This window comes from Salvelinus fontinalis, chromosome 2 (genome assembly GCF_029448725.1).
Source record: "Salvelinus fontinalis isolate EN_2023a chromosome 2, ASM2944872v1, whole genome shotgun sequence".
Taxonomy (NCBI): domain Eukaryota; kingdom Metazoa; phylum Chordata; class Actinopteri; order Salmoniformes; family Salmonidae; genus Salvelinus; species Salvelinus fontinalis.
Genome location: NC_074666.1, coordinates 100,217,842 through 100,232,640, shown reverse-complemented (window position 1 = coordinate 100,232,640; position 14,799 = coordinate 100,217,842). Strand labels below are relative to the sequence as shown.

At 44.6% G+C, this 14,799-nt stretch overlaps 1 protein-coding gene across 2 annotated transcripts in view; it reads left to right on the top strand.

Annotated features, from left to right (window-relative positions):
- Nucleotides 1-935: 935 nt before the first annotated feature.
- usp7 (ubiquitin specific peptidase 7 (herpes virus-associated)) overlaps nt 936-14,799 on the top strand; it is a gene marked incomplete at its 3' end in the record, with an annotated part of 39,731 nt that continues 25,867 nt past the window's right edge. The window contains 8 exon segments of one of the 2 annotated variants that reach the window (XM_055897619.1): nt 936-1,320; nt 10,700-10,801; nt 10,906-11,104; nt 11,668-11,806; nt 11,927-12,015; nt 13,077-13,185; nt 13,596-13,726; nt 14,391-14,445. In XM_055897619.1, coding sequence (XP_055753594.1) covers nt 1,239-1,320; nt 10,700-10,801; nt 10,906-11,104; nt 11,668-11,806; nt 11,927-12,015; nt 13,077-13,185; nt 13,596-13,726; nt 14,391-14,445 — 906 coding nt within the window. 2 annotated transcript variants of the gene reach the window in all.

Below are 14,799 nucleotides of genomic sequence, written 5' to 3'. Positions count from 1 at the left end.
ATAATCACCAAAATGAAGCCTAGACAGTCAGGAAGCATCGAAAATTCCAAAAACAATGGATAAGAGGACATTTCTTTGCACATTTTAACGGCGTGGAAATATAACCAATTTTCAGTGCGGCCCTCCGGACCTCTTTGAAGACCGAATGCGGCCCCCGGAGCAAAATGATTTTGACACTTCTGCTATAACCCGTTATACCAACTAACCTATAATATTAGCTAGGATTATATATTTTTTTACTGCCGTGAGTTGTAGCCTATGATTGCTGACCAGTATTTTGGTTAATGAAAAATACACAGTCCGTCAGCGAGCGACCCAGCGATTCTGCTGTGTGCGGGAGTGTTTAGATCTCCATGCGGATGTGACATTTCAGAGAAGAGCGCGACCGCCATTTTGAGTTTTACCTCAAACTCAACATCACAAACCAAGGAAGCGGGTGAGAGGCTCTGGCTGTGACCGGGCACATTTCTTAATTGAACAGACGTTTGAAATGCGACAAGGTGCTGAATTCTGTTGCTAATAGTAATACGGTGGTTTAATGTGAGCGAAAGTCGATATCGGGCTGTGGCATCGCTATCACCCTAAACTTCTAAATTAGTGCTATTCCAAATTATAAGCAGGTTTGAATGGATAGCTTTTTTCTCTGCTCTCCCCCAGACGAGGGACAATCGGAGGAGCACACGGACTGGGAATATCGAAGGGAAAGTTGTATTTCAATGTGCATCGATAGTTTATGAACATTTGTTTTCCCTGATTGACTAATTTCGTTAGTTGGCTGCCTTGTGCCAGTTGGCTTTAAAGCAGGGCAACAGTATTTGTTTCTGACTGCAGGTCGTGAGTTGTCTTTCTCACTTCGCCAATTGCCCCATATTACCTGGGGTAAAGTCGGATTTGTTTAATTCAACGGGTCTCCCTTTTTGGAGCCGTAGGCATAACCACCGTCAGCGACTTGCACCCATCAAGGCGCCGAGATTGGGCGAATAGCAAGCAAATACGTCCGCGTTTCTCTGCCTGCTCCCCCACCGACCTCCTCCCCTCAATCCCCGGCGCTGACGGGAGAAAAGGCCGAGGTTGTTTTAGAACAGGCCCAGCCACCAAGGTTCGACCTGTCTATTCCACCTCCGCACCCTCAAACACCCCACCAACAACCCAGAACCCGGCTCCCCACGGAACCAGCAACAGACAAGTTCGAGGGGAACAAAGACAACAGGCATCATCCCTTCACAACAGTTGCCAACATGAACCACCACCACACTCAACAACAGCAGCAGAAAGCCGGCGAGCAACAACTTAGCGAGCCCGAGGATATGGAGATGGAAGGTAAAAAGGCACGGGAAGGGACAATAAACTAAAACAATTACATTAAAATAGTTGAAGTGCATATGTAACGGATGTGAAATGGCTAGCTAGTTAGCGGGTACGCGCTAGTAGCATTTCAATCAGTTACGTCACTTGCTCTGAGACTTAAGTAGTGTTGCCCCTTGCTTTGCAAGGGCCTCGGCCTTTGTGGAGCGATGGGTAACGACCGTGCTTCGTGGGCAACCGTTGTTGATGTGTGCAGAGGGTCCCTGGTTCGCGCCCGGGTCGGGGCGAGGGGACGGTTTAAAGTTATACTGTTACATTGATGCTGTTGACCCGGATCACTGGTTGCTGCGGAAAAGGAGGAGGTTGAAAGGGGGGTGAGTGTAACGGATGTGAAATGGCTAGCTAGTTAGCGGGTACGCGCTAGTAGCATTTCAATCAGTTACGTCACTTGCTCTGAGACTTAAGTAGTGTTGCCCCTTGCTTTGCAAGGGCCGTGGCTTTTGTGGAGCGATGGGTAACGCTGCTTCGTGGGTGACTGTTGTCGATGTGTGCAGAGGGTCCCTGGTTCGCGCCCGTGTCGGGGCGAGGGGACGGTTTAAAGTTATACTGTTACACATAGCTAGCGTGAACTGATCTATCGTTACTGTAAACATCAAGGCCTACCACAATGGTCACAACTCATTTTGCTGATGATGCGTCCATTGCAGCAGCATCTGACCTCGTTCGCTCGTTTAGTCAGTAGCCAACGTTAGCTAGCTAACTTAGTGTTGTTGACATGTCAAATACCAGCGTCATGGATGTAACTAGTTAGTTAACGTTGGACAACCCGGTAACTAGCCGAGACTCGCTAACTACATCACACATGCAACTGGCGGGTTAGCACATTCGCGGACTGATTTCTTGCACTCTCACTGTCTGACGTTAGCTAGCTAGCCAAGTTGGCGTGATAAACGTGGCGCAGTCAACTTGGTAGCCAACGTTAGGTATCTACCGATGGTCAAAACATCCGTTTTGGTTTAACGTAAGCCAACTTGAGTGAAACATTACATAAACCACATGTTTTACAGTATATTTACAACCGGCATATCTCTTGTCACCTAACAAGCTAACTTACGGTGATTATATTTTGATCAGTTGGCTAGTTAGCAATAGCATGTATAATTCATTCATCGCGGTTAGCTAGCCTGCTAGTTGCCAAATAAACCGACTCAATAGCTCACTCACGCTACAAAGTCGATCGTTTGTGCACGGTCACAGAGTTACGTTAACACAATTTTAGTCTGGATGTTACACCTCCCGTTCATGTTTGTAAACAGTAGCCCACTTAGCTAAAGTTAGCTTGTTTCACATGACTCTTTGAGCCTACGCATGCAGTTTTAACAATGGCAATTAATGACCCAGCAGTATTAGGGAAATGTTGCTATTTACTTACACCTTTGACTGACCAATTGGTAGGTTAGTTAGGTATTTTAGTGATCTCATGGCTACTGTGCGTTTACTATTTGTTTGCTAACTAGCCAACCCGACTGTGTAATGTATTTGTAATTAGCTAACTAACGTCACCTCTGCTTAGCCGCGAATCAACGAACGTTAGCCATGCTACAGTAGCCAGGTAACAAGGTGCGATAACTCAGTGGTCCAAATTCATCGCGTCACTCAGTTATGTTGTAAACAGTATATGTATAATTTGTATTTGTAATATAATTGTTTTGCTGTATTATGATTGTTGACTGAAAATTGTTATCCTTAGCTAGCGCTTAGTGAACGTTATAGGAGGCCTCTCCGTGGACGGGGGTGTGTGGCGATTCCAAGATGGTGGATACTTAGCTAGAATTTTAAAGCGATCAATTTGAAGCAGGGCCTTAGCTGTTTGTTTACGTTTTTATGAAGGAATGGTTTGCATCATCGTAATTGAGACTAGCATGTCATTTATGTGATGATCAAATGAACTAGCTATACAGGAAATAATCATGTAGCTAGCTAGATGGCTAACTCATTTAGCAGTGGTGATATCTAGCTGAAAGACCAATTTCATTAGCTAGCAAAGAGGTACTAGCTAGCTTACAATTCAGTTAATCAACACAGATGCGTCAATTTGGTTTGCCATACATCAACGATAGTCTAAGCTGGCTGGCGAACTAACGTTACTGAAAAAAGCACTAGTGCCCAAAAGATGCCCGGAAATATTTAATGGTGCACAGCTAGATAGATGGCGTTAAGCCAAGTTTAGGATTTAGCCAACATAAGAACTCGAGGTGGGTGGCAGTGCAGGGTTTATGTTTCTGCGGCAAGGCCTGCATGTGGAGGTTGCATCGACACAGCCAGCGCGCGGGGATTTGCTGCTTCATTGTATGAAGACAACGCGTGTGGCTCGCCATTTTTAATGATCCCCATTTGTTGGAGACAGTCAACAACATTTCTGACAGTTTAGCAATATTTTCGTCAATAGCATGCTCTTCAGCGTTTTGATCAATTGTGATGCATATGATGGAGATTATTCATCATTACCACAGGTGCATTAGTCTAACTGATAGAATCTCTGTTTGATTTATTTACACAACTGATGTTTGGATGAGCAGATTCAGGTCTAGCTGAGGTGCATGGACAAGAGGCCTAACACTGTAATAGTCATACAGTACAACCAGTTGGTTTACATTGGCACCTTGCCATTCTTATAACCATTTTAACATCTTACTAAATGTACCTAACTTAACACCAGTGGTTATTCCTGGCCTGGCCCCTTTCCCATCCCAGCTGCTGAATACCATGCACTACTCTTACTAAATGTACCTAATTTAGCACCAGTGGTAAGGACTCCTACTCTGAGATGCAGGACAAACTGATCCTAGAGCAGCACCATTACTGAGATGTAGGACAAACTGATCCTAGGTCAGCACTCCTACTGAGATGCAGGACAAACTGATCCTAGAGCAGCACTACTGAGATGCAGGACAAACTGATCCTAGATCAGCACTCCTACTGAGATGCAGGACAAACTGATCCTAGGTCAGCACTCCTACTGAGATGCAGGACAAACTGATCCTAGGTCAGCACTCCTACTGAGATGCAGGACAAACTGATCCTAGAGCAGCACTACTGAGATGCAGGACAAACTCTTCTGGAGACAAAAAAAAACCATAGTTTTAACAGATTTTTCTTTTGTTACATGTACAGTACCAGTCAAAAGTTCGGACACACCTACTCATTCAAGGTTTTTTCTTAATTTTTTTTACTATTTTCTAAATTGTAGAATAATAGTGAAGACATCAAAACTATGAAATAACATATGGAATCATGTAATTACAAAAAAAGTGTTAAACAAATCAAAATATATTTTATGTTTGAGATTATTCGAAGTAGCCACCCTTTGGGCTTATGAGTCCATATTTTGATGTACTTATATTATACGTTGTATTTTCAGTCATAACTGTTATAGAACGTGAGCTTTTAAACCCCGCCCCCAGCTACTCTCAGTCCATCCCATCCAGGGCCTAAAATTAACACCTGCCAAAGGCGGGTAGATTTTGGCATTGGTGGGTAAGATGTCTATTTTACCAGCCATGTTGGCGGGCGGTCAAGGCTCCAGTGTGAGCATTACACCTGCATTTGTGAGTAAAAAAATAGTGACGTTTTATCAAATTTATTGCTAAATAAATGCTACAGTAGCTGTTTTCAAAGTATTTCTGCTGTTTGTTTTTAAATAGCAATTAAATGAATCGCAGATTTTTTTTTAAATCTACCTGCTGCAGTGGCTTGTGGTCCAAAATGTACATTTTTTTGCCCGATCCCACCCATCTCTGTAAACCGCTTTCTTGTGATTTCCTGGTGCGATATATTTTTCAACTGCTGTGATGTTTCGTATACATTCTGAACCTGAGGTTAATGATCAATGTTTTTACTAAAAGTATTATATGGTTGATTTACGGTTTTTCGACTCCCAACAGCGCTATTTGTTAGGGTTCATTTTAGATTCATGTTTAGATTTTTCAGCCATTCTTCGACCTGTGGCCACAAACAAGCCACATTGAGGCAATAACAAAATAAGTGATCTAAAGCTTAACTTTTCATAGCAACATCTATTGGCCCATTCCCTACATAGGGTAGACCTAAAGGCAGTGCACTATGTGACCTGGTGAAAAGTATTGCTCCAAAGTTTTCCGCTTCGCTCGTTTTGCTGTGGTGCTGCGCCACGGCAACAATCATTGCCGCCACGGCAACAACAAATGAAACATGAACAAATATTTCTGCTGAGGTGCAAACAAGTAAATAATAACATCTAACAACCCCATAGTAGAATAGTTTATCTATTTACCTTGTCGGCTTGTTGTTCTATGCTAGATAAATATTCCTCTCGTGGCTCATTTCTGTTCTCAGTGCCATAGGGAGGGAAAACGTGCATTCTGACAAGAAGTCAATGCACAACAATTCTTGCAATCTCAAAAAAACTGCAGTTTTAATGGCTTTTGTTCAAAAAAGAGAGAAATCCCAGCTTTCCAGTCCTACTTGATTTATTTCTCAACTCCTAAATATGCGTGAACGTCGCCATTTTAAACCCAGGATGTTTAGCAGAAGTGTGTTTAAGACTGGCATGTGTCTGGGAGAGAGTGGGGCGAAATGTATCGTCTGTCAATTGTAGGATGACTTGGGGTACAACGTCTCTCTACCTCCAATTTAATTTCTTTGGAATTACTTTTAAAAATTGTGAGACCGATAATATTTTTTGTTGAGGAAGAGTAGTGGAAACCAGGGGAAGTGTTGGGGGGGGTCGTGACGAAGTGGTTTCTGTGAGAAGTACAGGCTCGGGTGGCGATTTACCCCGGGTGGCGATTTACCCCGGGTGGCGATTTACCCCGGGTGGCGATTTACCCGGGTGGCGATTTACCCCCAAGTTAACCTAACAAGTAGGCCTACATTATATTCAGTGTTTATGCAAGTTTTTTTGGGACATAAAATTAATCAATATGATAATAAATAATTAAAAGATTATATATGAGATCTGGTAATGATAAGCTCCCGAGTGGCACAGCGTTCTAAGGCACTGCATCTCAGTGTAAGAGGCGTCACTCCAGTACCTGGTTCGAATCCAGGTTGTATCACAACCGGCCGTGATTGGGAGTCCCATAGGGCGGCGCACAATTGGCCCAGCATCGTCCGGGGTAGGCCGTCATTGTAAATAAGAATTTGTTCATAACTGACTTGCCTAGTTAAAAAAAGGACATTCTAGTCAAAGGAATGAAAATGAGTATGCCGACACCATCTAAAAATGGAATGCCCACCTCCAAAAACTTGCCCAATAACACATTGGTAAAGTGATTTGTTAAAATGATTAACGTATTGTGCCATGTTCAGTACATGAAATGGGGGGCAGGTAGCCTAGTGGTTAGAGCATTGGACTAGTAACCAGAAGGTTGCAAGATGGAATCCCCGAGCTGACAAGGTAAAAGCCTGTCGTTCTGCCCCTGGACAAGGCAGTTAACCCACTGTTCCCCTGGGCAAGGCAGTTAACCCGCTGTTCCCCTGGGCAAGGCAGTTAACCCGCTGTTCCCCTGGGCAAGGCAGTTAACCCGCTGTTCCCCTGGGCAAGGCAGTTAACCCGCTGTTCCCCTGGGCAAGGCAGTTAACCCGCTGTTCCCCTGGGCAAGGCAGTTAACCCGCTGTTCCCCTGGGCAAGGCAGTTAACCCGCTGTTCCCCTGGGCAAGGCAGTTAACCCGCTGTTCCCCTGGGCAAGGCAGTTAACCCGCTGTTCCCCTGGGCAAGGCAGTTAACCCGCTGTTCCCCTGGGCAAGGCAGTTAACCCGCTGTTCCCCTGGGCAAGGCAGTTAACCCGCTGTTCCCCTGGGCAAGGCAGTTAACCCGCTGTTCCCCTGGGCAAGGCAGTTAACCCACTGTTCCCCGGTAGGCCGGCATTGAAAATAAGAACGTTCTCAACTGATTTGCTTAGTTATATAAAGGTAAAATAAAAAAATATCTAAAAAAAATATCTAGACTATGCATGAAATAATCAACTTTCGCCCAACTGATGCAGCAAAACGCAAATAAATAGGCCTAAGCATGGGGTTGGCTTGCTGCATTCACCCTCCTTAAAAAAAAAAAGGCACCAGAACTGAGTGCACTATATAGGGAATAGGGTGCCATTGGAGCTCCTCATCCTTCAACATAAGAATTATAGGAAGGACCCCCCCCCCCCCGACTGCTACACATTATTCCGGAGGATACTGTATTGCTCTATGTAGGGAATCTCCAATTGCTGCTTTTATTTTGCCTCCCCAAGTTTTCTGAGTATTTTTTTAAATATATATTTTATTTTAGTTGTTGGACTTAAAAAACTGTAAAAACACCAGGAAATCAGCTCCAAGTAAATAACTATTTGAGAAATCTGTTCCCAGGTATTCCCATGCGTAATAGAGAGACGTGATCGTTTACAAATCTAAGGTTTGAAATGGTTATGTTTTAGTCAAACATTATATCTGTTTGTGCTTCTTGCAGTCAATTTGCAATCTACAAATTATTTTTAAGTATATTTTTATTTTATTGAATCTTTTATTTAACTAGGCAAGTCAGTTAAGATAAATTCTTAATTTACAGTGACGGCCTACCCCGGCCAAACCCTAATCCGGACGACGCTGGGCAAATTGTGCACCACCCTATGGGACTCCCAATCACGGCCGGTTGTGATCCATCCCAGGATTGAACCAGGGTCTGTAGTGACGCCTCTAGCACTGAGATGCAGTGCCTTAGACCGCTGCGCCATCTGGGATCCCACTCGGGGGCCTGGCCCCCTGAAAAGCCACTCCATAAGAAAATGGTCCCGTGGCTGAATCTAGTTGAGGATCCCTGGAATAGGGAGTCATCAGGGACGCAGGCTGAGTGACACATGTCGTTAGCTGCCTGTAATCCACTTGGGAAAATTAGGCCAGTCTCGTGAGCGTGGCTCACTGGGGCTCCGTATATATACACACACACAGACTCGGTACATGCAACCAGGCTCTCTCACACAGACACAGAAGGGCATGTATAGGGAAGAGATGACACGCATACTGCTAGGGTAGGTAAGGACACACTAATATATATATATGTATGAGATGCTTTTCTGTCATTCAAACTGACTGTAGAATTGCTAACAGAGACGAGGTATACTTCACTGATTCTCAAATGGCTCCCTATTCTCTACACCTTCCCTAGGGGCCCTGGTTAAAAGTAGTCCGCTATGTAGGGAATAGTGTGCCATTGGGCTCTGGTTAAAAGTAGTGCACTATATAGGGAATAGGGTGCCGTTTGAGATACAGACTTCCTGTGTTCTTCTTCAGTAGATATCTTAGTTGTGATTGATGAGACTAGTCCCAGGCTCTTTGTCTGGGTAATTACCTGCCTGAGTTTCTCTTGTCCCCTTCCTAAAGCAGCTACACAGGCTTGTGTGTGTCAGTGGAGCTCACAGCTTAATCCTTCATTGTTACTAATTACCAGACTGCTGTAGTCGACTGCCACACGCTGCTGCTGCTGCAGCGACACTGCCTCAGTACTACAGTGTTCTTCCTGATAAAGATGACGAGACAGTGTCCGCATCCTAAATAGGGCCCTGGTTAAAAGTAGTGCACTAAGTAGGGAATAGGGTGCCATAGTGCACTACTTTAGACCAGAGCCCTATATAGGGAATAGGGTGCCATAGTGCACTACTTTAGACCAGAGCCCTGAATAGGGTGCCATAGTGCACTACTTTAGACCAGATTCCTATGTAGGAAATAGGGTGCCATAGTGCACTACTTTAGACCAGAGCCAGAGGGTGCTATTTTGGATGCGGGCAGCATGTTTAGATTGCAGGGAAATTAACTTCTGTTCTAAATATTAAACACAGACATCACAAGGAAACCACAGTACAGATCAATGTTTTAAATTGACCCTTTATCATACCCACAATACAGATCAGTGTTTTAAACTGACCCAGTCATTCAATACAGATCTGTGTTTTAAACTGACCCAGTCATCATTACCACAGTACAGATCAGTGTTTTAAACTGACCCATTCATCATTACCACAGTACAGATCAGTGTTTTAAACTGACCCAGTCATCATTACCACAGTACAGATCAGTGTTTTAAACTGACCCAGTCATCATTACCACAATACAGATCAGTGTTTTAAACTGACCCAGTCATCATTACCACAATACAGATCAGTGTTTTAAACGGACCCAGTCATTCAATACAGATCAGTGTTTTAAACGGACCCAGTCATTCAATACAGATCAGTGTTTTAAACTGACCCAGTCATCATTACCACAATACAGATCAGTGTTTTAAACTGACCCAGTCATTCAATACAGATCAGTGTTTTAAACTGACACAGTCATCATTACCACAAGACAGATCAGTGTTTTAAACTGACCCAGTCATCATTACCACAGTACAGATCAGTGTTTTAAACTGACCTAGTCATCATTACCACAGTACAGATCAGTGTTTTAAACTGACCCAGTCATCATTACCACAGTACAGATCAGTGTTTTAAACTGACCCAGTCATTCAATACAGATCAGTGTTTTAAACTGACACAGTCATCATTACCACAGTACAGATCAGTGTTTTAAACTGACCCAGTCATTCAATACAGATCAGTGTTTTAAACTGACACAGTCATCATAACTTTAAACAGAAGACGCTGATGTTTCAGGAACCAAAATGTTTCTCTGCACCTTTTCTAGTTATGGACGTTTGTATTGTATCTCTGTTGGGCATCATGCTGAAATAACATGGTGGTTGACGTTGAGCCTCAATTTGAAGGGGACCATTCCTAGCTAGTGGACTGTGTGTATCTTCCCCTTCATATCATCATCATACCAGTGAGAAACAACATATTTCTGTTATGGCCGGGACGATGCCTCTATCGCTGTATTTTTTCCATGGCAAAAAATATGAAAACACGAACCAGACTAAATGTAGGTAGGTTTTTAAAAGGACAATGTGATGTAGCTTGGAAAATACATGACTCTGAATGACAACATAATGATGGTAGTTTCCAACATCAGGGCTGTTTTCCTAAAGAAGTTAAATCCACCTCGTGTTTTGTTTCCAACATCAGGGCTGTTTTCCTAAAGAAGTTAAATCCACCTCGTGTTTTGTTTCCAACATCAGGGCTGTTTTCCTAAAGAAGTTAAATCCACCTCGTGTTTTGTTTCCAACATCAGGGCTGTTTTCCTAAAGAAGTTAAATCCACCTCGTGTTTTGTTTCCAACATCAGGGCTGTTTTCCTAAAGAAGTTAATTCCACCTCGTGTTTTGTTTCCTTGACCATTATACTAAGGAATATCACCCTGCTGGTTTCTTCCAGCCCTGATATCTCTGTTTGTTTATCTGACGATCGTCTTCCTCTCTGTGTGTGTTGTGTGTGTGTGTGCAGCTGGGGACACAGACGATCCCCCGAGAATCCCAGCCAACCCGGTGATTAACGGGAACGTTGCCATGGCAGACGGACACAACACAGAGGAGGACATGGAGGATGGTGAGGAGGACTCACCTGCACACACTGATGGAGACACACACACACTGATAGACACACACACACACACACACACACACACTGACACTCCTCTCCTGTGTGGCTAGATACCAGCTGGCGGTCGGAGGCGACGTGTCGTTTTGTGGTGGAGAGGTTCAGCCGGCTGAGTGAGTCTGTTCTCAGCCCTTCCTGCTTCGTCAGGAACCTGCCCTGGAAGATCATGGTGATGCCTCGTTTCTACCCAGACCGGCCGCACCAGAAGAGTGTTGGCTTCTTCCTGCAGTGTAACGCAGACTCCGACTCCACGTAAGTCACATGACACACACCCCACACACACACACACCACACACACATACACATACACATACACACACCCCACACACACACACATACACACACACACAGGGGACCAACGCCTTAATCATTAGGCCCTTAGTGCACACACAGCATGCAGGCAGAGACCCTGATCAACACACACACACAGAGAAACACAGCATTGCTTCATTTCTCTTAGGCCCTGTTTCTAGCGACTACCTCATGGTATTTGTGTCCTGGTGACTCCATGGACGTCACATGATACAGACAGACGTCATGGGTGGGATCTGAACCCCGGCCTCCTGCTGGGGAAACCAACTGAACCGTTCATTAGGACGAGACATTTCATCTTGGGTCGAGGGTGATCCCGGTCCTGGTGTAACGTGTAATTGTGTACCCCTGCTAGGTCCTGGTCGTGCCATGCTCAGGCCATGCTGAAGTAGTGTCCTGGTGTAACGTGTAAATGTGTACCCCTGCTAGGTCCTGGTCGTGCCATGCTCAGGCCATGCTGAAGTAGTGTCCTGGTGTAACGTGTAAATGTGTACCCCTGCTAGGTCCTGGTCGTGCCATGCTCAGGCCATGCTGAAGATCATCAACTATAAGGACGATGAGAAGTCGTTCAGCCGCAGAATCAGCCACCTCTTCTTCCACAAGGAGAACGACTGGGGCTTCTCTAACTTCATGTCCTGGAGCGTGAGTACCACACACACACACACACACACACACACACACACACACACACACACACTGGTGTGTGTATATATACACGTACAGACACAGCCAACAACATTTCTCTGCGGCGTGTGTTTTCAGGATGTGACTGATCCAGAGAGAGGCTTTGTGGAGGATGATAAAGTCTCCTTTGAAGTCTACGTGCAGGCGGACGCTCCTCACGGAGTGGCGTGAGTCTTGATTCCTCACTTCTCTCCTTCCCTCTTCAATCTCACCCGGTCTTTTTCTCTCTCCTTCGCTCTTCTATCTCTCCCGGTCTTTTTCTCTCTCCTTCGCTCTTCTATCTCTCCCGGTCTTTTTCTCTCTCCTTCGCTCTTCTATCTCACCCGGTCTTTTTCTCTCTCCTTCGCTCTTCTATCTCACCCGGTCTTTTTCTCTCTCCTTCGCTCTTCTATCTCACCCGGTCTTTTTCTCTCTCCTTCGCTCTTCTATCTCACCCGGTCTTTTTCTCTCTCCTTCGCTCTTCTATCTCACCCGGTCTTTTTCTCTCTCCTTCGCTCTTCTATCTCACCCGGTCTTTTTCTCTCTCTCCTTCGCTCTTCTATCTCACCCGGTCTTTTTCTCTCTCTCCTTCGCTCTTCTATCTCACCCGGTCTTTTTCTCTCTCCTTCGCTCTTCTATCTCACCCGCTCTTTTTCTCTCTCTCCTTCGCTCTTCCTTTCTCTCTCTTTCTCTAGTTCCATGTTTCTTCCTCTAACCTTTCTCTCACTCTCCTTCTCGTTCTCTCTCTCTCTCTCTCTCCTTCTCGTTCCCTCTTTGCTGTCCTCTCTCACCTCTGTGTTTTGGCACCATTGGCCAGTTCACCAGATGTTTGGAATAACGAGAACACAATACCTTGAACCAGTTCTATTTAGCGGTGTCTTGAATTAAAACTATCTTATTAAAAGCATGATTTTTAAGAATGTTTTATTTCTAGTGACCTGACCATAGATCCTGTGATCCTGACATCAATGTGTGGTTGTAAACTTACCCCTGTGTCCCGGTGTAGTTGGTTTAACCCATTGCTGTCCTGTGTGTGTGTGTAGTTGGTTTAACCCATTGCTGTCCTGTGTGTGTAGTTGGGTTAACCCATTGCTGTCCTGTGTGTGTGTAGTTGTGTTAACCCATTGCTGTCCTGTGTGTGTAGTTGGGTTAACCCATTGCTGTCCTGTGTGTGTGTAGTTGGGTTAACCCATTGCTGTCCTGTGTGTGTGTAGTTGGGTTAACCCATTGCTGTCCTGTGTGTGTGCAGGTGGGACTCAAAGAAACACACCGGCTACGTGGGTCTGAAGAACCAGGGAGCGACATGTTATATGAACAGCCTCCTACAGACCCTGTTCTTCACCAACCAGCTACGGAGGGTCAGTAAGACACCTAACTACCGCTCTGTCATACTACGCTCAAGTGTGTGTAACACCCCTCTCCTCTGTGCCTACCAGGCGGTGTATATGATGTCTATACAGGGAGATGACTCTTTTGAGAGAGTGTGTGAATGTTTGTGTGTCTAACCCCTCTCCTCTACCAGGCGGTGTACATGATGTCTACAGAGGGAGACGACTCTTCTGAGAGTGTTTGTGTGTCTAACCCCTCCCCTCTCCTCTACCAGGCGGTGTACATGTCTTTACAGGGAGACGACTCTTCTGAGAGTGTGTGAATGTTTGTGTGTCTAACCCTCCTCTCTCCTGTACCAGGCGGTGTACATGATGCCTACAGAGGGAGACGACTCGTCTAAGAGTGTTTGTGTGTCTAACCCTCCTCTCTCCTGTACCAGGCGGTGTACATGATGCCTACAGAGGGAGACGACTCGTCTAAGAGTGTTCCGCTGGCTCTACAGAGGGTTTTCTATGAGCTGCAGCACAGCGACAAGCCCGTCGGCACCAAGAAACTCACCAAGTCCTTTGGGTAGGTGCCAGGACCCCTCAGCTGGCAACGCTGCAGGAGAAAAGAGATGACCGACCGATTGATTAATCAATGAGACTGGAAGGGAACTATCTGATTTTGTCTGAGAAACGCTTGTTTTCATTTTCCATTGCTAAATGTTTTTGCTACGGTGTGCACTAATGAAGAGTGACTACAGTGATAGACCCTGGTAATAAGTCACATTGTCCTGATCAAGTGACGCTTTGCATCATGTTCAATTATGGGTCAATGATTAAACATGGTGGTTTTGTGACAGTAGTTGACAGATTGTGAATGTGTAGTTTAAAACATGGTGACTGTGACTGAAGTTGACAGTGAATGTGTTGTTTAAAACATGGTGACTGTGACAGTAGTTGACAGTGAATGTGTTGTTTAAAACATGGTCACTGTGACAGTAGTTGACAGTGAATGTGTTTAAAACATGGTGACTGTGACAGTAGTTGACAGTGAATGTGTTGTTTAAAACATGGTCACTGTGACAGTAGTTGACAGTGAATGTGTTGTTTAAAACATGGTGACTGTGACAGTAGTTGACAGTGAATGTGTTGTTTAAAACATGGTCACTGTGACAGTAGTTGACAGTGAATGTGTTGTTTAAAACATGGTCACTGTGACAGTAGTTGACACAGTGTTGTTTTCTGTGTAGGTGGGAGACATTAGACAGCTTCATGCAACATGACGTTCAGGAGCTCTGCAGAGTGGTGAGTAGTTGTTCTGTGTGTGTGTTCATTCAGTAGTGTGTGTTTTCAGGCCTCTACATTTAAAAAAGTTGGTTGCACCATACGAAATCTAGGAGCACCAGACCAGATCTTAAGTTTTGTTTGTGTGTATTTTTCTTTAGGTTTTGTATACCAGCTGAAAATACAATATTTTTGGTTATTGAAGAGATATTTCACAGTGGTTTAGATGGTACAATTATTCTCTACACTATAAATTGCTTGTTTGGTCACAAACTGAAATTAGGCGAGCTATTTGAATTTTAGCCACCAGGAAATGATGGAGTGATTTCTGCATATTGACCCTACAAATTGATTGAGTTACAGCCTATGTTGGGC